We start from the raw sequence: 20853 nt of genomic DNA on the forward strand, positions 1-20853 counted from the left end.
TTGGTTAGACTTAACTAGACTGTTGTGAGCAAAACAAGTACAGAGCACTTCTAATAATGATCTCCCCAGTATTTACTTGGAGCAGGGCCACAGTTCAAATAGCCCACAACTTACCTTTGGAAGTAAATAGCTGAAATGCTGTGTAATGACCTGGTAGGATTTTCCACTCATGGCAAAATGGTAACTGCTACGTCCAACTTCAGAGCTGAATCTTCCCCCAACATGAATGTAAGTCTCCTATAAATCAGGCCAGAGTTATTTCCTTAAAAGGTCCAGAGTTAGGACTTAAAAGATGACCTAGCTTCACTCAAACCCTGGTGCTCTATTGTGTAGAGAGGAAGGATGTCCAGTGGTTAGAACACTAGACTAGGAGGTGGGAGGCCTTTCTCCTGTGTGACCTTGGGCCAGTCCCTTAGCCCCTCAGTTCCCCATCTGTACAATGGGGGGATAACACTTCCTACCTGACAGGGGCGGTGTGAGGATAAACACCTGAAAGATTAGGAGGTGCTCAGATGCTAGGGGAATGGGGCCAGGTCAGTAACTTAGATAGATATTGTCTCTTCTCAGGCCACAGCACTTTGGCAGTAAACTGTAGAATTAATAATACCCGATGCGGGACCTAGGATGTTGACAATGCTGCTGAAACTGGATTAAAGGCAAGTGGGACCCACTCAGAACTTTGGGGACCTCTCCAAGGACACCTGCAGTCATCTTCTCCCATCCATCTCAAGCCATTCTCAAGACTAGTCTAGAAGGGTTTGCAAAACCAGCGTTAACAAAGTCCCATCCCAGTTCATTAAAATGGCAACCCACTGAGATACGAGTAAAACAGTTTAACGATCACTTTCTCTTTAAACACTTTCCCAACACAGATGGGGACTAACAGGCAGTCTCTGAAGTCGGGTACCAGAGTAACCCCAGTGAGTTACAGCAGCGTCACTAAGATATCCTAGATGCCTGTGTTCCGTGTATTCTCCCATCACCTGAGACCTGCCCATTTAGCACTCACCAGGTTTCTGTAGCCATTCAGTTTGCTTTCTTCCAGTAGCTTCCAGGTGATGGATGCCGAGGGGGAACCTGACAGTTCATTTGCTTCAATGAGAATCACTTGACTGGTCTGAGAAATCATTCCAGCATTTTTGGCCACAGTAACCGCTGTCTGTATGTTGTCACCTAGAAAAATCGGGGGGGGGGGAGTGGTGTCATCTGCAGTTTTGTCTAATGTGAATTTTAAAGCTTCAGGCTGGAGGAACTGTAAACTTTCCCCTGAATTCCCTGTGATCTCACAGACTCTCGGTACCAGCGAGATTTCAGTGGTTGCATCTGCGTGTTTTTATAATACCATTGCCTTCCATTCACAATGTACCGTTCATCCTAACGATACCACGGAGCTTTACAGTCCCTTTGATATACACAGAGCTCACTTCACCCGCGGTCGAAACACAGCCACCTCTGGGCTGGAAAATGGCAGTTGTTTAACAGCACAGAGAGATGGTCCACAGCCATTTTAGATGTGGATGAATTTTTTCAGCTCAGGCCTGCCTTTAAAATTAACATTTTATCTGGCCTGGATTGAATCCAGCTGAGGAAATACTAATGGATTCCCTGCCAGAAGGGGGCCTATGTACCGGTTCAGCCTGGAAGAAGGTAAAAGAATAAAAAGGAATGAACTGCTGAGTTGCTGCTGTAACAGTGACGGAAAATTCCTCGATTGTCCTGGCACAGCCTTGGGGTAGACTGGGTACCAAAGAGGGGCAAAACCCAAGCAAGCACGAGCAATGTAACTGTACCATGAGAAAGCTCACTCAGTCCTTCTCCCGCCATCTAGGGTTGCCAACTTTCTAATAGCACAAAACTGAACCGCCCTGCCCCACCCCTGCCCCAGGGCCCCGCCTCTGCCCTGCCCCTTCTCCAAGGCCCTGCCCCCTGCTCGCTCCATCCCCCCTCTGTCGCTCGCTCTCCCCCACCCTCACTCACTTTCACAGAGCTGGGGCAGGGGGTTGGAGTGTGGGAGGGGGGTGAGGGCTCCGGCTGGGGGTGCGGGCTCTGGGGTGAGGCCAGGGATGAGGGGTTTGGGGTGCAGGAGGGGGCTCCAGGCTGGGGGGTGGGGCTAAGGGATTCAGAGTGTGGAAGGGGTCTGCGGTTTGAGGAGGGGGTTGGGGTGTGGGTGTGTGAGGGCTCTGGCTGGGGGTGCAGGCTCTGGGGTGGGGCTGGGGATGAGGGGCTTGGGGTGACGGAGGGGGCTCAGGGCTGGGGCAGGGTGTTGGAGGGGTTGCAGGGAGTGGGTTCCGGGAGGGAGTTTGAGTGCGGGAGGGGATTCTGGGCTGGGGCAAGCGGTTGGGATGCGGGGTGTGTGTGTGTGGGTGCAGGGTCCCGGTGGCGCTTACCATGGCTCCCAGGAAGGGGCTGCCAGGTCCCTGCAGCCCCTAGGCGCATGGGCGGCCAGTGAGGCTCCATGCCCTGCCCTCACCCCCGCAGGCGCCGCCCCTGCAGCTCCCATTGGTCGCGGTTCCCAGCCAATGAGAGCTGCTTAGCTGGCACTCGGGGCACGGGCAGCATGTGCAGCCTCCCTGACCGCCCATTGGCCTAGGGGCCACAGGGACCTGGCGGCCAATTCCAGGAGCTGCGTGGAGCGAGGGCAGGCAGGGAACCTGCCTTAGCCCCGGGCCCCCATTGTGCCATTGACTGAACTTTTAACAGCCCGGTCGGCACTGCCGACCGGAGACGCCAGGGTCCCTTTTTGACCTGGAGTTCCAGTCGAAAACTGGTGTCAGAGTAGCAGCCGTGTTAGTCTGTATCCGCAAAAAGAACAGGAGTACTTGTGGCACCTTAGAGACTAACAAATTTATTTGAGCATAAGCTTTCGTGGGCTACAGCCCACTTCATGGGACGCCTGGCAACCCTACTGCCACCCCCGCCCCACAGCACCCCGCTCTCCCACTTGAATTGCAGAACAAGGGGAACATGGGGGAGTGTAGGCAGAGAAGGGAGTGGGACAGAGCCACTGGCACGTTCGGCAGAACCAGACATGACAGCAAGAGGCCTGGGAGCAGGGAGAGAGAGATTCTGAGCGTAAGTCAGCCCAGCAGCCGGACCGTGGAGAAAGGGGGCCTGATGGAGGAGGAAGCCAGGGCTGCACTAGGAGTTCAGTTGTCTGAAGGGGCTGGGGAAATTTTCAGGGACACACACACGTGGTTCAGGCAGGAGTCATGACTCTAACACGCCTGCTTCCTGGGATACAATTGACTGAAAAACACTATTTCTTCTACTCAACGTCCGTGACCAAGCAACAGCATAAAAGAATGTCCCCATGTAGCTACCTGTGACCATAACGCTCCTGATGCGGGCAGCGCTGAGTTCTTCCAGCACAGGCTTGGTCTCTGCCTTCAGCCGATTTTCCATTATCAGAAAGCCCAGGAACGTCAGGTCAGACTCCACCTCCTCCCTGAGAATGAAGAAGAAAGAGACGTGTCTTATTAATCTTTCTGGAATCTCAGTCCTATTTTTATGTCGAATCAGCCTATTAGCAACATGATGCCTATGCCAATTCAAAATCGCGTTTTCAATTCGCTCTTCCAACACCCTCCTGAAGTATGTCTGTCGGTATTAGTAGAGAAGTTACCTACACCTGGAAGCTTTGCAGATCAGTGACACTAGGTGGCACTGGTTGTATTTTGAAAGGAGACTCCCCCTTTCTCTCCCTGTTTCTCTCTGTACTTTCCTTGGTCTGTATATGAAGTGCGGTGTATATCTAGCTCTGGAGGTTGTTACTGATTTCATTGTGGCCTTGGGGACCAAAATGGAGCTGCAGTTCCCTGGCTGGTTCTAGTCTGCAAGGTAACTGTAACATTGGCATGGGGGTGGGAAAGGGGGTCCCATATGTTATCTCACAGAGACACCAAATCATATTTACTTAGTTAATAAATAAAAAGATGTTTGTTTGGTAACTACCAGCTCTGTAAATCCAACTTCAGATCTGAAAGTCAGGCTGGGTTCTTTTTGGCTCATGCATCATTGCTGGCAACAAAGATGCTGCAAGCTAAATTCCACCCTCCGTTACATCTCTTCAGCCTCGATGTCTTCAAACTCTGCCCTGACTCACACGTGTGCAATGCCCTTGTCTTGAATAGAGTTGTACAAGGGCCAGTGAGAGCAGGATTTGGCCCTGCATGGAACTCAGTTAACAATCATGTTGCTGCTGGACCGAGCCAGAACAGAATCCAGCTCTCTCTCCCAGATGTGGGCTGGATCCGGGGGGTTGACTGGAGGGAAAGGACCAAAACTTGTTCTAGTCACTCTGGTAAGTAGGGTCTGATTCTGCAAACGCACACAGTGAGCAGATCAACTGAGTAAGAAGGTGCCATTTTAAAGGTCACTTTTCAGAGCAGAATTGCACTTTGCAGCTTGACCCACAACTTCACAAGAAACGCTGCCAGCAATATCCATATGTCACCTATTATACTAGTAATATTGCCCATAGGACAAAACAGGATTGCAAAAATATGTTGCACACCAAGTTTGGGCGTTAGGCTGGAGAGCTCCCAGCCTAGACAGGTCCACATCCTGATTTTAAGTGGAGACTCTCAAAGACCTGCCTCCTGAACTCATTCATTGCCTACTCTTGCCACAGAGCGCTGTCAGCTCAGGCTATAGGGTATGTGTCACTGTAGTTTTAGCCTGGGCTTCTAGACATGTTTTTGCTCAACACACCCCATCTACACACACAATCTTACGTGTGTGGCTTGGGGGAGGGGTTAAAGCCTGAGCTGGGCTGTAGTTTGGGCTGGAACCAGGCTACTTTGCACTGAGGATGCAGGTAAGGTCATGCGAGAGTGCGGATAGTCCTCCAAAGCCCTTTCCACAATCTCCCTCCCCCGGCACAGACAGGTTCTCCCGCAACTGACTGGGGAAGAAAGAATCCTATAGCATCTCTTCTCACAGAGCAATGGGACCTGTCCCCAGACACGCACGGGCGAGTGCACAAATAGCAAGGAGATGGGAACACAGGTAGCACTTTGCTGTGGGGACGCTCAGAAACCGAGTGCTCAGAGCCAGGTGCTGATCACCCTGGCAACAGTGCAAGTGCAGACGGTCCTCCGTGCAGCCTAAGGCACTGTTGGACTGCTACAGAACGCAGTACGTCAGTGGCAGTCTGTCTGTTTCTTACCTTGCTAAGCCAGCTGCCTGCCTCCCTGCCTGCAGAATTTTGTGCGCCAGACCGATGACCCTGAAGCCCCGCGCTGCATAGAGCTGAAGCTCACTGGCAAAACCGGGTGGCACTGTGCAGGAGAGAACAGTGACAGTGTCCTGAACAAACCGCACAGAATTAAGCTCAACCTTCCTGAATGAGGGTTTATGCCTTTGGGGCACATTGCATTCAAATGCAGTTGTGTGCCTGTTGTCGCGTTGTCGTGGCACTGTACGTTCCTGCTCTAGTTGGGAGGGGGTGCTAATGAATGTCCTCTCTCAGCCTTCGAAGTCACCCCTCAGGGGAAAAGTACATAGACTAGTTCAAACTGGATTCTCCAGAGACCAACAAAGACAAGACTTTGGGATAAAAGCCTGGGTTGTGAACGGACTTAGGACCTTCTTCCTGATCCAGGAAACCGACTGCACCCCTGGGCCATGCAGGGCCCCAGTCCTTAGGGGACGATTGGAAGGACTGGGCTTACTGCCGCCTCATAAGACTGTGCGCTTGTTCTGAGCCAAAGCTCTGCCCTTGTAACCACAAAGAAGCCCCTAGGGTGGGGCGATGCCTGGTAAACTTGTTATCATATGTAGCTTCTCTCACTGTTTTTAATGTTTTGTCTGTGATGCTTTTCGCCTTAAGAATAGAAGCTGGCGGGTGGTAACATGTATCTGTGCCAATCCCTCTGTGATCCGCCTCTGAAGAGAAAGCAAGCCGATCTGTTTAGGCCGACTCTCTTTGCTGGGAAATACAGTGAAGGCAGGGAACTGTGCAGCTTTGACGTACCCTGGTCAGGAGGGAAAGACACACAGGTCTGCACCCAAGATAGGCAGTAGTTGTGGAGCTGGAAGCCTGAGGGAAATACAGGTGCAGTTGCCCTGAACGGTGACAAGTACAATGTGCTGTCATGGCTAATCTGCCGTCTTTGGAGAGCTAAAGTGGTCTGGAAGCATGGGGCTGCCTTTGAACAGGAGAGAATTCCATGACCAGAGGGCCGGGGGCACCCCCCCCCCAATTATTGATAAGCCACATGACTGATTCAGGATTAGCCCGATGAATTCGACTTGGCATAGTAATAGTAACAAAACTTCTCTTTTCTATCACTGTCTATCCAAGGCTCTCAAATTGCTTTATCAATGTTAATAAACCTCCTAGTGCCTTGCGAGGTAGGTGTGTTGTTCTAGGCATTTTACAGATGGGTAAATAAGGATCAGGAAGTTTAAGTGATTTGACTAAGGACACAGAGCAAGCGAGTGGCTGCGGCTGGATTGGAACCCAGGAGTCTTGTCTTCTAGTCCCCTGCTCTAACCACTAGCTCACCCTGTGAATCATATTGGTCATTTTAGCCAAGAGCAACGAAAACGCAATACTACTGCTTGGCTACTGTAGGCCGGAAAATCAAGAGGGTTGTCTCTGAAAGGTCCGCTGTGGAGGACGCCACCAATTTGTACCATCTGTTCATCTCTCAGGGTATGTCTTCACTACCCGCCGATCCGGCGGGTAGCAATCGGTCTATCGGGGATCGACTTACCGCGTCTCGTGAGGACGCGGTAAAATCGATCCCTGATCGCTCTGCCGTCGACTCCGGAAATCCACCTCGGCAAGAGGCGGCAGCGGAGTCGGCGGCAGCGGTCGACTTTCCCCCGTCCTCACCACCAGGTAAGCCGACCTAAAATACGCAACTTCAGCTACGGTATTCACGTAGCTGAAGTTGCGTATCTTAGGTCGGAACCCCGCTGTAGTGTAGACCCAGCCTCAGTGGCATCCTTTGGCTGAGCAGGGGTAGGTTAGACCCAATCAGATCCCACTCCGACCAGCCAGAATGAATCACTGTCGAGTGAAGGCAAAGCTCTAATTCCTGTCAGTCTGGGGGTAAGAGTCTGGGCTCAGAAATCAAACCTGGATCTCTCCTGTCACAGTGCAGGCCCCGTACAATTTAAAAGCCACATCTCACAGACGTTTGAGCATTTATAGAGATGTTACTTACCAGTTTCTGGTCTACAAAACTTGGCCACCGTCTCCGGAGCTCCCTTCATGAAGACCTGCTGCTCCCCTCCGATCTCCTGAGCTATGACCGACATCCTCTGCAGGGCTGAGGAAAATGGAAACTGGTGTAAGATGGCAATTCCTTCCACTGGAACCTAGGAGAGAAGCGCAGGTACTACATGCTACGGTAAGGCTATAACCTCAAGTCAGAGGGTTTTGTGCTGCTCCCAGGGCCATCGCAGGGTGCTGGGGCTGAGCCAGGTGCAAGCACAAACTGTGACTTCTGGGCTTTTGTGCAAAGTGGTTAGAGTCATAGAATTTAAGGCCAGAAGGGCCCACCAGAGCATCTGGGCTGACCGGCTGTATATCCCAAGCTGCCAACAGCCCTCAGCACCCGCACGCTAAACCCAACAACCCGAATTAGCATCCCAGCCCACAGGAGACTGGACTATTATGTGCCACAGGCAGTGAACGGGAGGCACCGAGCTGCACCAGGGCCCAAGCCCCTGCAATGGCAGGGAAAGGATGATGTGAGATGCACCCAAGGTCCTGGCAAGTGACCCGCACCCACATGCTGCAGAGGAAGGAGAGAAACCGCAAGGTCCCGGCCAGTCTGGCCCAGGGGAGAATTCCTACCCAACCTCACTTATAGCGATGAGTTAGACCCTGAGCATGTGAGCGCCGACCAGCCAGCCAAGCACCTGAGAGAGAATGTGTGGTGCCCCCTCCGAGCCCTCCCCTCCCCCGCTCAATGTCCCGTCTCCAGCCCCGGCCGGCCCTTATGCTTCAGAGGAAGAAAATCAATTGTTTGCTCTATCGGAGGGGTGATAACTCCCAGAGCAGAGGGGAATGATTCAGTGAGGAGTGTAGTGGTCAGGAGCACCACGTTGAAATTTTAGGCAGGAAACCTGTAAGCTGAATTTCAGGAAAACCTTCCTGGACAGTGAGATCCAGTTTTAACACGTCACTAAACACACAAGTAGCAGGATCTGTGTGACCAGTCACTTGTGAATTAACACAGACTAGAATGGATAGACTGGTCCAGAGCCCCAGCTGATACATCTCTCTGCTATAATAACGGGGGGCTCCTCTCCCCACTGGTGAGTAGCCCCGAGTCGAGCCATCGATTCCCAGGAGGTAAGGCTGTCACAACCCAGCCCGTAGGAAAGTGCTGGATTATTTTCAAACTGGCCTGAAGCAGTTACGGGACATTTGCCTTTCATTTATTTTCCCTGCCCAGCTCTGCTAGCAGGTGCACGGGCCGAGCCGGACCCTTGGTCCTGCCCCCTTTGGGGGTATCACGCGCCCCCAGGGGAGCCGGGACAGAGCAGCCCCTGCATTCCCACAAGGACAGGGACCGCGACTCTGACTGGCCTTTACACCGGCCACACAAGGAAGGGAGGAGTATCCTGGCGCCCTTCCTCCCCCCAGTGCCCCCTGCCTAAGGGCCAAGCACACTCTGGCCCTATAGAAACCTTGGGAACTCCAACCTAGCCTCAGTGGTATGTTATCTCCACCCCACAACCCAGCCTGTATGATGGTCTGTGCTCAAGAACGGACTAGTGGTGAAGTGAATGGCAGAGCTGCTGAGATAACATGAGATAATAATAAGAGAGAAATCTCTTTGCCTTCGATCCAAGGCACAATGATGGACTGAAGAAATGTAAAGGGGCAGGGTGACCGAGGACTTCTTAACAGAGCAGCCAATGATTGTTGTCTCTAATTTAACTTAATTATAGATGGTGTATATGTGATAAAAAGCTTACATTGCTGGCTTTGGGTCCGGGTTTAATAACAACAGCGTGTGTGAATTCGCCATTCTTAACATGATCTTCACAGGAATCCTCCATCTCCTGTTTATTTAAAGACAAAGAGGACCTTTTATCTCATAAGCTTTAAGATAAATTCTACAATCTGCACTGAATGATGGTCAATGGTGAATTAATAATCAAGTTCGCACCACACCTGTCCTAGCAGATACCCCCGGATCGTTTATTAAAAGCCTGAGAAATAGCCACAAATCTTTTCTGTGACATAGTATGAATGACGTGGCGAAATAATCGAGAATGCTTTGCACTTACGCAGCACGTTTCATCCAATACTTTCATAGTCTTTTACAGCAAACTTTTGGTAACCCTCACAACATCCCTTGTGAGGAAGGTAAATATTATTATACGTGGCATAGGTAGCCCGACACGTCCCCTGATCAGACCCTGCTTCCGGAGGGACAGTGGAGAGAGAATACCACACAGCACGGCTCAAGTGCTAGGAGGTGCCAGCTTCATCCCCGGCCCTGCACCTTATGCCTGCATTATCTGTGCCAAGGACTGCTGCTCGGGAATGCTGCAGCGTAACGCAGAGTAACTGAACTGTGTTGGGGCTTACGCCATTGTCATTCAAGGCGGACGGCTGCCATCCAATAACTTTGCCAGACTTTAACCGTTGGGTTGAAGCCTTCCATGCCAGGTGTCTGCCTCAGGCTGTGGTTTTTATGGGAAGACTCAGCAGGTTCTGGGGATGAGATTGGGGGAAATGTTTTGCTCATGTTAACAAATTAGCTGTAAGGATTTTTTTTAGTAGCTCTAGTGCCCCCTGTGTTGGAGCAGGGACTTGACAATTGGCAGGGGGTCGCCCAGGGTCAGGGTTGTGCCTATTGCTTCTGCTCCCATGCAAATCTGCCCAAATTTGGCCAAGTTTTATGCCTTTGGAAAGCTGCAGTTTGCACACGCTCAGTAGAGATTTATTCAAGTGGCTGCTAAACTCTTCAAAGAGTCCATCTAGCCCGAGCGTCCTTTGGCCCTTCACATCTCCTGGAATGTGCCCGCACCGTCCCCACCGAATGACTGAGCATGCTGGGTCCTGAGACTTCCCTTGCAGTGAGTGCTGTGGCCACTGTGGATCCAGGCACCAGGACTGAGAGAGCAAGGAGACTGTCTGTCTGTCCTTGCTTTCAATGCTCCTCCGGCTAGCTCTAGGCAGTAAAGAGGAGGAGGAAGCCGCCTCACTTTGAGTGCAGAGGGGTGAGGAACTGGAAAGGGGGAGGGATGGGGAGAGGGTATTGCAGGAGCCAGAGGGTGGCGAGAGGCTGGGGGGCATAGCCAGAATGGGGAGGAAGCAGTGGAGAACAGGAGCAGAGGGGGTGGGCAACATTAACATTCTTTATATAGGGTTTTTTGGATGTAGTTATGTACAGTCTACAGATGGGCAAACTGAGGCACAGTGTGAGTTGCCCAAGGCCACACAGAAGCTAAAGACAGAACTGGAAACAGAACCCAGAAATCACAACTCCCAGGACCCTGCTCTGTTCACCAGGCAAGACCTCATCCCTACACTGTGCATCTTGGCAGTCCAATCCTTCTGGAGGTGAATGCTTACAAGGCAGGTTCTATTGTGTTTGTTGGTTTGTGTTTGTGTTTTACTTAGTTGATGCTGCCCTTTAAAGAGCACACTGGCCATGGAATTTAGTTAAGAACGTAAGAACGGCAATGCTGGGTCAGACCAATGGTCCATCTAGCCCAGTATCCTGTCTCTGACAGTGGCCAGTGCCAGATGCCCCAGAGGGAATGAACAGAACAGGGAATCAGGAAAGTGATCCATCCCCTGTCACCCATTCCCAGCTTCTGGCAAACAGAGGCTCGGGACACCATCCCTGATTATCCTGGCTAATAGCCATTGATGGACCTATCCTCCATGGATTTATCTAGTTCTTTTTTTAACCAAATTATACATTTGGCCTTTACAACATCCTCTGGCAAAGAGTTCCACAGGTTGACTGTGCGTTGTGTGAAGAAGCACTTTCTTATGTTTGTTTTAAACCTGCTGCCTATTAATTTCATTGGGTGACCCCTGGTTCTTGTGTTATGAGAAGGAGTAAATAACACTTCCTTATTCATTTTCTCCACACCAGTCATGATTTGATGGACCTCTATCATATTCCCCCTTAGTCATCTCTTTTCTAAAATAAACACTCCCAGTCTTTTTAATCTCTCCTCATATGGAAGCTGTTCATTCTTAATCATTCTTGTTGCCCTTCTCTGCACCTTTTCCAATTCTAATATATCTTTATGAGATGGGGTGACCAGAACTGCATGCAGTGTTCAATGTGTGGGTGTATCATGGATTTGTAGAGTGGCATTACAGTATTTTTTGTCTTGTTCTCTATTCCTTTTCTAATGGTTCCTAACATTCTGTTCGCTTTTTTGACTGCTGCTGCATGTTGAGTGGATGATTTCAGAGAACTATACCCAATGTCTTCAAGATCTCTTTCTTGAGTGCTAACAGCTAATTTAGACCCCATCATTTTGTATATATAGCTGAGATTATATTTTCCTATATCCATTATTTTGCACTTATCCACATTGTATTTCATCTGCCAGTTAGTGTAAGCATTGTTGCTTAACTCTAGAGCTACAGTTACTGCAACCGGCCACTAGATGCAAGTTAAATTTACCCCATCCCATTTACAAATTGTGTTGCCTACATCATCACGAAGCCAAATGTAAAATTCCAGGATAAGCTACATATTAGGAACACAGGAGTTGCTGTACTGGATCAGAGCAGTGATCCATCGGGTTCAGAATCCTGTCCCTGACAGCGACCATGACCAGATGCTTCAGTAGCAGGTGTAAGAAACCAGACCGGAACCAGTAACAATATGCCCTAGGGGAAGTTTCTTCCTATCTCCCGTCATTAGTGACTGATTTAGGCTCTGAAACGTGAAGGTTTATATCCTTTGTAGAAATAAAATAATCTGTCTTATCTAACATAAAGGTGGATGTTCTTTACTCACCTTTATCCTAACCCTTTTTAGGAATCTTGCTAAGTCTTGGCATCAGTGAAGTCTTGTGGCAATGAATTCCATGGGTTAATTATGGATTGTGTAAAAGTGCATTTTCTTTTATCAGCTTCAGAATGTTGCCTTTCCATTTCATTGACTGTCCCATTATTTTTGACTTATGCGAGAGGGTATATAGGAACACTGATGTTTTAATGTCTCCAAGATTCAAATTTCACTTCTCCTCCATGCTTCTTTTAAAAATCCAGCATTTCATTCCCACAATGTGTTTCAGAAATGAAACATGAGAGGCTAGTGCTGGTTTCATCATTACATTACTGACTGACGAGGAGGAAGAATTAATTAAGCTGCTGAAATGGTTTTTGTCTAGCTATGACTTTCAGAGTTCCAGTAGCTCACTCCACCTTGTGATTTGCAGTATTGGTTAATGATCCTATCCTTGAGTAGGACAGACAATCGTCCTTCAGTTTCCTGGCCCCTGAAATACCCATTCTCTGTCGCAGAATGCAGCCTGCTTGAGCAATGCACTAGCTTTGTACGTGTGTGCTCCTACCCTCTACTGGCTAGAATTAAAACAACCTAGCTGTGTGTCTTTGCCTCTGACAACTGACGGACGTTCTACTTTAGCTTACTTCTAACTCAGTCTTGGTCTGTGCTGTGGAATAATCTTAGCTCCCTTGGCGGTCTGTGTATCCTAAACAGGACAAAAACAACAAGGAGTCCTTGTGGCACCTTAGAGACTAACAAATGTATTTGGGCATAAGCTTTTGTGGGCTAAAACCCACTTCATCAGATGCATGGAGTGGAAAATACAGTGGCAGGTATAAATACACAGCACATGAAAAGATGGGAGTTGCCTTACCAAGTGGGGGATCAGTGCTAATGAGCCAATTCAATCATGGCAGATGTGGCCCGTTCTCAACAGTTGACAAGAAGGTGTGAATATCAACAGAGGGAAAATTATTTTTTGTAGTCACCCAGCTGGTCGCTACGAGCAACGGTAGCTAGGGTGACAGAAGCATTCTTCTGTTGACCTAGCTGCGGCTGCCCAGGGGGCTAGTCGGCATAGCTACAGCATGCAGGAGTGTGGATTTTTCATATCCCTGCATGCCAAAGCGACGTTGACCTAAATTTTAAGTGTAGCCCAGGCCTAAGAAACTAGGCTGGGAAGACAGGTGGGGCTCGTGAACCTACCAACCCCAAGTGATCTGCACAAATGCCAGAGTCAAAAAACATAGTGGAGTGGTGAGAACGCTGGGCTCTCCTCAGGGAGAGGTATTCCTGCCTTCCTTGTGGAAGGGAGGACTTGGGATGGGACTTTTCTTTGCCCAGTATCTACTCTCTGGGCAGGGGAGGACCCTTCCCTTTGGTTTCTGTTCGGGAGCAGGCTATCTGCAGCAGTGAGAAAGGAATGGCCCCCACCTTGCGCCAGTACCAAGATCTTCCCCGATCTTAGAACAACAATAAAACAGAGCTTTACCCAATTAGTTGCCTCAAACATTTTCAGGTCCAATGGATCTCCCTGTATCTTTCCGTCCAGAACAATCAGTGAATGACAGCTCGCCATGGCGCCGCACATTGGTCCCCAGGGCAAGCTGCGACCAGAGGCGAAGCTGTGGACTTTCTGAAAACTGGTTTATAAGAAAGCGTAAAAGTAGCTGCGTTACATGACTTAACTGCAGCTCCTCTAATCGTAAAAACAATAAAACCACACCACGATTGAACCCCTGTCCTGTGATCAGCCACATGAATTCTGCTCTTTGTAGAGCTGATTCTCTTTCATTTGTATTGCATGTGTCATTCTTTCACTTGCTCTTCTGGGCAAGTCATCGTGCATTAGGGGCAGGGCCATCCCCAGTGTAATTCGAATCTCACTGTAAAGCAGACCTAGCCGCTGGCTCAGTGCCTACCTTGGTTTATTTGATCTTAAATAAAAAATATTTAATTTTTCATGAAATTGGCTCCACAGATGGCAAATGGCTCAGTGGATGTGTGTGCTCTATGTATCCCCTGAACGGGCACAGCGAGACTGATCCATTCTGCCTTGCCAATATGCCTCAGCCGTGAGAGTGGGGGAGAGGTTAGAACAGCCTCCCTGGACCCTTCAGCCTGCTGAGACTGTCAACAGGGGTGAGAAATAGTGACAGCTGTGGTGATATTCTGTGACATGGGTCAGCAGGAGCTGGCTGAGGCAACCAGCTCATTTCACAAGGCCACTGAACAGCCATTGAAAGTAGCAAAGTTCAGTCACTACTGATCGTGGCCAAACTCAGACTGTTGAATGACCCCATTAGCAATCCCCTGGGCTCACCCTGCTGCTGTGAAGTGAAGGGGAGCTACTGAGACCGAATCCAGGCACAGTCCAACAAAACACAAGCTCCATCTATTGTCAAAGATCATTACCTGTTTCCTTCAGAAGCGATCACCCCCCACAGGTCCAGTCCATCTTCTGTTAAGGTGCCAGTCTAGGTTAAAATGGACATTTGAATTAACTTCACTTTGTAAAGACACATGAGCTCTAAGAGGAGTGAAAACAGGATCTGTTTCAACAGATCTCTGCCTGGGGACAGAGGAAATGCCGTACTAGTTCAGAGTAATGGGGCACTGAGCCACTGCCAGATGCTTCAGAGGAAAACATAAAGCCCTCGATGCAGCATTTGGCACTAACACGCCTGTGTGTGGATGGTGGAGCTCAGTCACTGGGACTGCTTGTGTAAGTACGGACTACATGTGTGTGAAAGTACAGGGTCAGTCTCTAGTTCTGTATCATGCCATGTAAATGCTAAATGATTGTAATGCTAATAGACATTATAGTGTGCGGATATGATGTCTTGGACTAAGGCTATGTCTACATTGCAATTGAGGGGCTGCTTTGCAGCATGGGTAGGTGTAGCCTTGCTGACTTTCACAGCTAGCTAGCACAGCTCAAAATAGCGGTGAAGACCCAGCAGCACGGACTTCAGCATGGGGTCACAACATGAGCATGTACCAAGGGTCTCCGGTAGCCTTGTACAGCCCACGCTGAAGCCCCTGCCGCTGCATCTTCACTGCTATTTTTAGCATGATTGAAGCTAGGGCAGGTATGTCTACGGTGCTGCAAATCACACCCTTGACTGCAGTGCAGACGTAGCCTGAGAGTTTGAAGGGTCATTATGGGACTACAGCCACACAATGGAGTGGCCTCACTTCTTTGGAAGATCAGTGTCTAGGGGAGGCAGTGCACTCCTGCAGTGTTTGACCATCCCCACATGTCAGTAATAGAGAGACAGACTTTTGAAAGGCCCATCTCACAATGCACCATGAGCACTGAATTATATCACACCGAAGGGGCCATACCGTCTGGTTTTGCTTTCATATCATAAGAACAGCCACGCTGGGTCAGATCAAAGGTCCATCTAGCCCAGTGTCCTGTCTACCGACAGTGGCCAATGCCGGGTGCCCCAGAGGGAATGAACAGAACAGGTAATCAGCAAGTGATCCATCCCCTGTCGCCTATTCCCAGCTTCTGGCAAACAGAGGCTAGGGACACCATCCCTGCCCATCCTGGCTGATAGCCATTGATGGACCTATCCTCCATGAACTTATCTAGTTCTTTCTTGAACCCTGTTATAGTCTTGGCCTTCACAACATCCTCTTGCAAAGAGTTCCACAGGTTGCCCGTGCACTGTGTGAAGAAATACTTCCTTTTGTTTGTTTTAAACCTGCTGCCTGTTAATTTAATTGGGTGACCCCTAGTTCTTGTGTTATGAGAAGGAGTAAATAACACTTCCTGATTTACTTTCTCCACACCAGCCATGATTTTGTATCACATGTATATACAAAACACTCAGAGAAAGTGCAATACAAGAAATGATACAAACAATGGGGTTTGGTTATGGTTCCATCAAGGCCATGTACTTGAAGTTTGAGTTGAAATGCTGGGGGAGAGGGTGCTCTGGCAGTAATTGTAGCCATCTCATTTTCCCTTGGTTTGAGTCTGAGCCTCTTTCAGCCTAAATCTCTGGCAGGTCTCCCCCCCTCTAGGGAGACAGAATCTTATTTGACCCAGCAAATGGACAAATAAGATCAAATGGAAATTTTCTCTCCCTAGCCGTCTGTCACAAGTGCAACATTTTCTCTTCCTGGTTTCTGCAGTCTCACTTGATGGTCTGGTTTGATTCCAAGCGCTCCCAGCTGAACTCCATTGTTACTAATAAACCAATAACGAGTCCATCACACTCACTTTGTCAAAGCAGATGAGGTTCAGCTGACCACACACATTGATCCTCTGAGGACTGATGCAGAAGATTCCCTTTTTCTTCAGCCTGCCCTGCGTATAAATGATCCCCGTCGTCAAAGCAGCAGGGAGAGCTGGAGGGACTGCAATAGTGATGACGTCCAGTGCCTTTTTCACCACTTCTCCTGCCTCTTCCTGACACAAAACAAGTGCTGTTATCAGCAAGAGAACATCAGCTTGCTCTATGGGACTAAGATTTCATCAGCAAGCAGGTAATACTAGGGTTGTGTCCCAAATCTTGACACATGCAAAAATCACTTCCCTGTTGCTGAAATGTAGCCACTTCTGGGGTGGAACATGGGAGCTGTTTAAAAGACCCCAGCAACATGATACAACAATTTAGAGGGCAGGAAGTGAAAAATACTTGACAGTATCCTGGGGTCCTATGTGGCCACCTTGTGTCATACCGTTGGCAGCAAAACCTGTCTATTATGAAGTTTACCTGGGTGGAAGGCTGGTTGTGCAGAGGTATAGAGCAGATGTAGGAGCTAATATACTACACGCCCTCCCCTTAAAGTATAGCTACAAAAACGGGGTCTGATTGGGGTACCCTATGCTCTGCCAATCCTGGCCTACGTTTCTGGCACTCTGGGGCCATTCCAGGCTGGTACAATTAGAGCAGACCTCAGACTGCTGTAACACAGCACAGGACAGCACCAGGAATGGGGCAGTGCAAGGAATAGCTTTAAATCCCCGTTTCACTCCAGGCCCTGTCTTTTGCCCTGTGTGCTCTGGCTAAAGCCGAGGGTTTTGCTGACTCTACTAGCTGACACTGCAGAAGGAAATTAGGAAAACAGAAGGCAATCACCAGAAGGCCAGGTTACTAGGGCAACAGCCCTAATTACTGCAAAAATTGCCACAGCATCGTTAATGATCCTAGGCTGGGAGGTGTTTGCTTTTATGGCTTCTCCTAAAGATGAGTTCAACTGAGACTGTCTCTCAAATTGATCATAACGGTCAGACCAAGGGTCCAGCTAGCCCAGTATCTTGGCCCTTGTAGTGGCCAGTGCCAGGGCTTCAGAGGGAATGAATCGAACCGGGCAATTCTGAGTGATCCATCCCCTGCTGTCAGGTCCCAGCTTCTGGCAACGGGAGGGTTAGGGACACCCCGAGCAGGGGGTTATGCCTCTGACCATCTTGGCTAAGAGCCATTGATGGACCTGTTCTCCAGGAACGTATCTCATTCTTTTATTAACCCAGTTATACTTTTGGCCTTCACAACATCCCCTGGCAACGTGGGCTGACTGCGTTGTGTGAAGAAATACTTCCTTTTGTTTGTTGTAAACCTGCTGCCTGTTAATGTCCTGGGTGACTCCTGGTTTTTGTGTTATGTGAAGGGGTAACTAACACTTATTCACTTTCTCCACACCACTCATGATTTTACAGACCTCTGTCATATCCTCCCTTAGTCGTCCTTTTTCTGAGCTAGACAGTCCCAGTCTTTCTAACCTCTCCTCATAGGGAAGCTGTTCCATACCCCTAATCATTTTTGTTGTCCTTCTCTGTATCTTTTCCAATTCCAATGTATCGTTTTTGTAGTGTCCTGTGCGGATACAGAATTGCTATCTGCGGATGCAGATACCCCCAGATATAAAGTGGATGTCGGCGGAGCTGCAGGGCTCTACCAGGAACTGCAGTGGAGAAAGCAGCAGCATGTCGGGCCGCTGCTCGCAGGAGCCAGTGCCCAGCCCGGGCAGCTCCTCCAGCGCGGCTGTACGGCTCCCAGCCCTGCTCACTGGGGTGGGAGCCCCTGGTCACGCTAGAGTGTGCAAACGGTTCGCACGCCCCTGGACAGGAGATGCAGACCGCTACCATGCTTACAAAAGTGGCCTCTAATTTGGGCACCCCAAATTTCTGAGGGACAGCTGGAGATACTGCCGGTGTGACTGGCAGACGTGCTGAGCACCTGCAATGCCTGCTGGTTCCAGCTATGTGCCCAGCTACTCAGCCCCTCTGAATATGATGCCCAAGGGGTCTCAAGTTGGGGCCTCCAAAACTAAGGCACTGAAAATTAAAGCCACTTTTAAAACCATGGGCCTAAGTGACTTGCCCAAGACCACAGAACGAGACACTGCAGACCTGGGATTCAAATGAGGAACTCCTAGCTCAATCCACTAGAACGTGCCATATCTGAAGCATTACAAGTGTCCAGTCTGTGTTCACCATTCCTCCCCCACTGTTACTACATCAGACCACACGGTGCACCAATCTCACTCGATTTTTCTGTCTGTTGTAGGTAACTCGAAGGTGTCTGTCTTGTTAGTATCTCAGCCCTGATGGGAGCTGACACATTCCGTATCTGGCAGGACTGACTTTCAGGTAAGTCTGACAATATGGATACCCAGGTTCCTGCAGCTTTGATTGTCTCACCTTGTATGCTCTGTATTCCAAGTGAGAACGTTCAATATAGAAGGAGAAGCTGTAGAGCAGGACTGGGTTGCATTTTAAACACACTTTCCTGGAAAACAGCTTGAGGTCAATTCACTTTCTGAACCAAACGTTTGAAGATTGACTAGGGAATATATTTTTCTCCTTTGGAACAAACTGCAGAATAAAGGTTTTTGCCTCTCAGGATTTGGCCTTTTCGTTGGCTTCTCCAAACATGGCACAGTTCCTAGCAGCTTTCAAAAAGCTCCCTTTTCCAGGCTGGCACTTTTCTGTGTGTCACCCACACCGTGTGGCGCATTTGTGATTTTTTTTTTTTTTTTTTTTTTTTTTTTTTTTTAAATACAAAATCTAAGAATGTGCAAAAGTGCAGAACATATTGCAAATAATTTTTGTGGTGTATTTGTTGCATTTCACGTCATCTGCCTTCCTGCTCTGAACTGTTGCATTTGTGAAATATCATGACTATTTTTAAATGAACATGTTCAGCATTGACAGCGCGCTCAGTGCTGTATGAGCCCCAGCTATAAAGAGAATCTTTATCTCAAAGAGCAAACTAAAGGACACACTGGGGAGACCTCCGAGGAAATGTTAACATAGAATATTTGGGGGGGTTTGCACCTTGGTATGAAAATGAGAAGTGGTGCTTTTTTGTTTGTTTCTGTTAAAAAAGTCATTTTAAAATGACCCCCCATTCTAGTGCAAACATGTAGTGAAAATAAGACCAAATTTCATAAGTGCAACAAAATGTAAGACACTCCACATTTTTGTGCCTTCTGAATTTTGTTGTGGCGATTTGTCCCACTCACCCCGTTTAGTGCAAAAACACACACTGTATAGATCATTCCAATGGTCGCAAGCGCTATGAGGCACATCAGGAACCGTAAGGCGTCTCTGTACAGCTTGAAATTCATGGGCTTAGGGTAGAGAATAGACCTGACCAGGTCTCCTTTGGCTGTGTTGAAACCTGAAGTGACAAACCAAACCCACATGACATCAGTAAATGGGGGAATTGGTTCTAAAAGTTCATTAAGAAAAATGGTGGAATGAGAAGATTCATAGCTACTGCAACTTAAAAAGAGAGACCCAGATCTCACATTACAATTTATAAAAGCTACTATATGGAAACATTCTTTCCAGAGACGGTGATATTTTTCTTAAGCAATCATCAGCATGTCCAATCCTGCAAACGCTCACTCCTGTGTGTAGTACTTACTACCATGAGCAGACCCATATAGGTGTCTTCGGGAGGACTAAACACAATACTAAGTAATTGTGTGATTGGGCACTCAGTGATCACGAAAAGTTGATTGCCTAGGTTTGCCTTCAAATAAAGGTCAGACAACATTGTACTGTAAACCTCGGGGATCCTTCCAAGTGATTACTTGAGCTAGAAGATTCTCAGTGGCAGGTGCTGGACTTTAGTGCTGGTTTTACAATACAGAAGAGATTAAGAGCATTGTGAGGATGTTTTGAGTCTCCCATCTGTGGCTGAGGTGTGCCATCCACTGCTAACCCAGTCCTCATGAAGGCTCTGTGAAACCCGTTGGTTTGTGGGAGGATGAGTTTCAGCGAACCTTACTACTGGGTCTTGGGAAAGCAGATTTTTACCTTGAGTTTCAGATTCACCTGAACCCAGAATCTGTCTGAAATTCGGCTAAAACAAGCACCCAGGCGAGTTGCATCAAATCGAAAGGCATTTTCTGAGATCCCTCCATCCTCCAAAAGGCCTGCTCTGCTGCTGCCCTTAGCCATCTTCTGTGGTGAGGCAAGTGCCTCTCTGCCTCCTCTTATGCTTCAACTTCTTCAGTGGGTGGATGGGTGGCATGGCTGGTCTGCTGTCCTCTCTTACTACTTTTCGGGGAAAGGGAAAGACATGGAGAGGTGGACCTGCTCCTCTTTCTCAAACCCTCCGCATCCGCCATTCTCTCTCATCACCAGGAGCTGGTCCAATAAAAGATCTGACCTAACTCTCCTTGTCTCTCTAAGAACTGATCTAGCATTAGCAGTGTTGACTGCTGACCCCTGACCTGATCTTGGAGGGTCTATGGTTTTGGATAAAAGAATAATGGAATTTTCTGAAGCTGTAACAGCAAACAGAAAAACTAAAATGCATGTATTAAAAACAGGCTTGGCTAGAGGTTTTAAGCGTTAAGTGTTACAGGCTTAGAGTGAGACCTAGAAGTTAGCAATATGCATCTTGTGATAAATAGGGTAAACCCA

At 48.7% G+C, this 20853-nt stretch overlaps 1 protein-coding gene across 1 annotated transcript in view; it reads right to left on the reverse strand.

Annotated features, from left to right (window-relative positions):
• The window catches only part of LOC112119735 (probable cation-transporting ATPase 13A4), a 65403-nt gene that overhangs the window by 13556 nt on the left and 30994 nt on the right, over positions 1-20853 (reverse strand). The window contains exons 11-20 of the mRNA XM_024218523.2: positions 19440-19597; positions 16192-16380; positions 14373-14434; positions 13450-13600; positions 8941-9027; positions 7176-7329; positions 5168-5279; positions 3321-3445; positions 1010-1173; positions 115-237 (exon numbers count right to left, since the gene is read on the reverse strand). Coding sequence (XP_024074291.1) covers positions 115-237; positions 1010-1173; positions 3321-3445; positions 5168-5279; positions 7176-7329; positions 8941-9027; positions 13450-13600; positions 14373-14434; positions 16192-16380; positions 19440-19597 — 1325 coding nt within the window. The remainder of the gene's footprint in view (positions 1-114; positions 238-1009; positions 1174-3320; positions 3446-5167; positions 5280-7175; positions 7330-8940; positions 9028-13449; positions 13601-14372; positions 14435-16191; positions 16381-19439; positions 19598-20853) is intronic.

This window comes from Terrapene carolina, unplaced genomic scaffold, assembly GCF_002925995.2.
Source record: "Terrapene carolina triunguis isolate 2854851 unplaced genomic scaffold, T_m_triunguis-2.0 Scaffold88, whole genome shotgun sequence".
NCBI classification, from domain to species: Eukaryota; Metazoa; Chordata; order Testudines; family Emydidae; genus Terrapene; species Terrapene triunguis.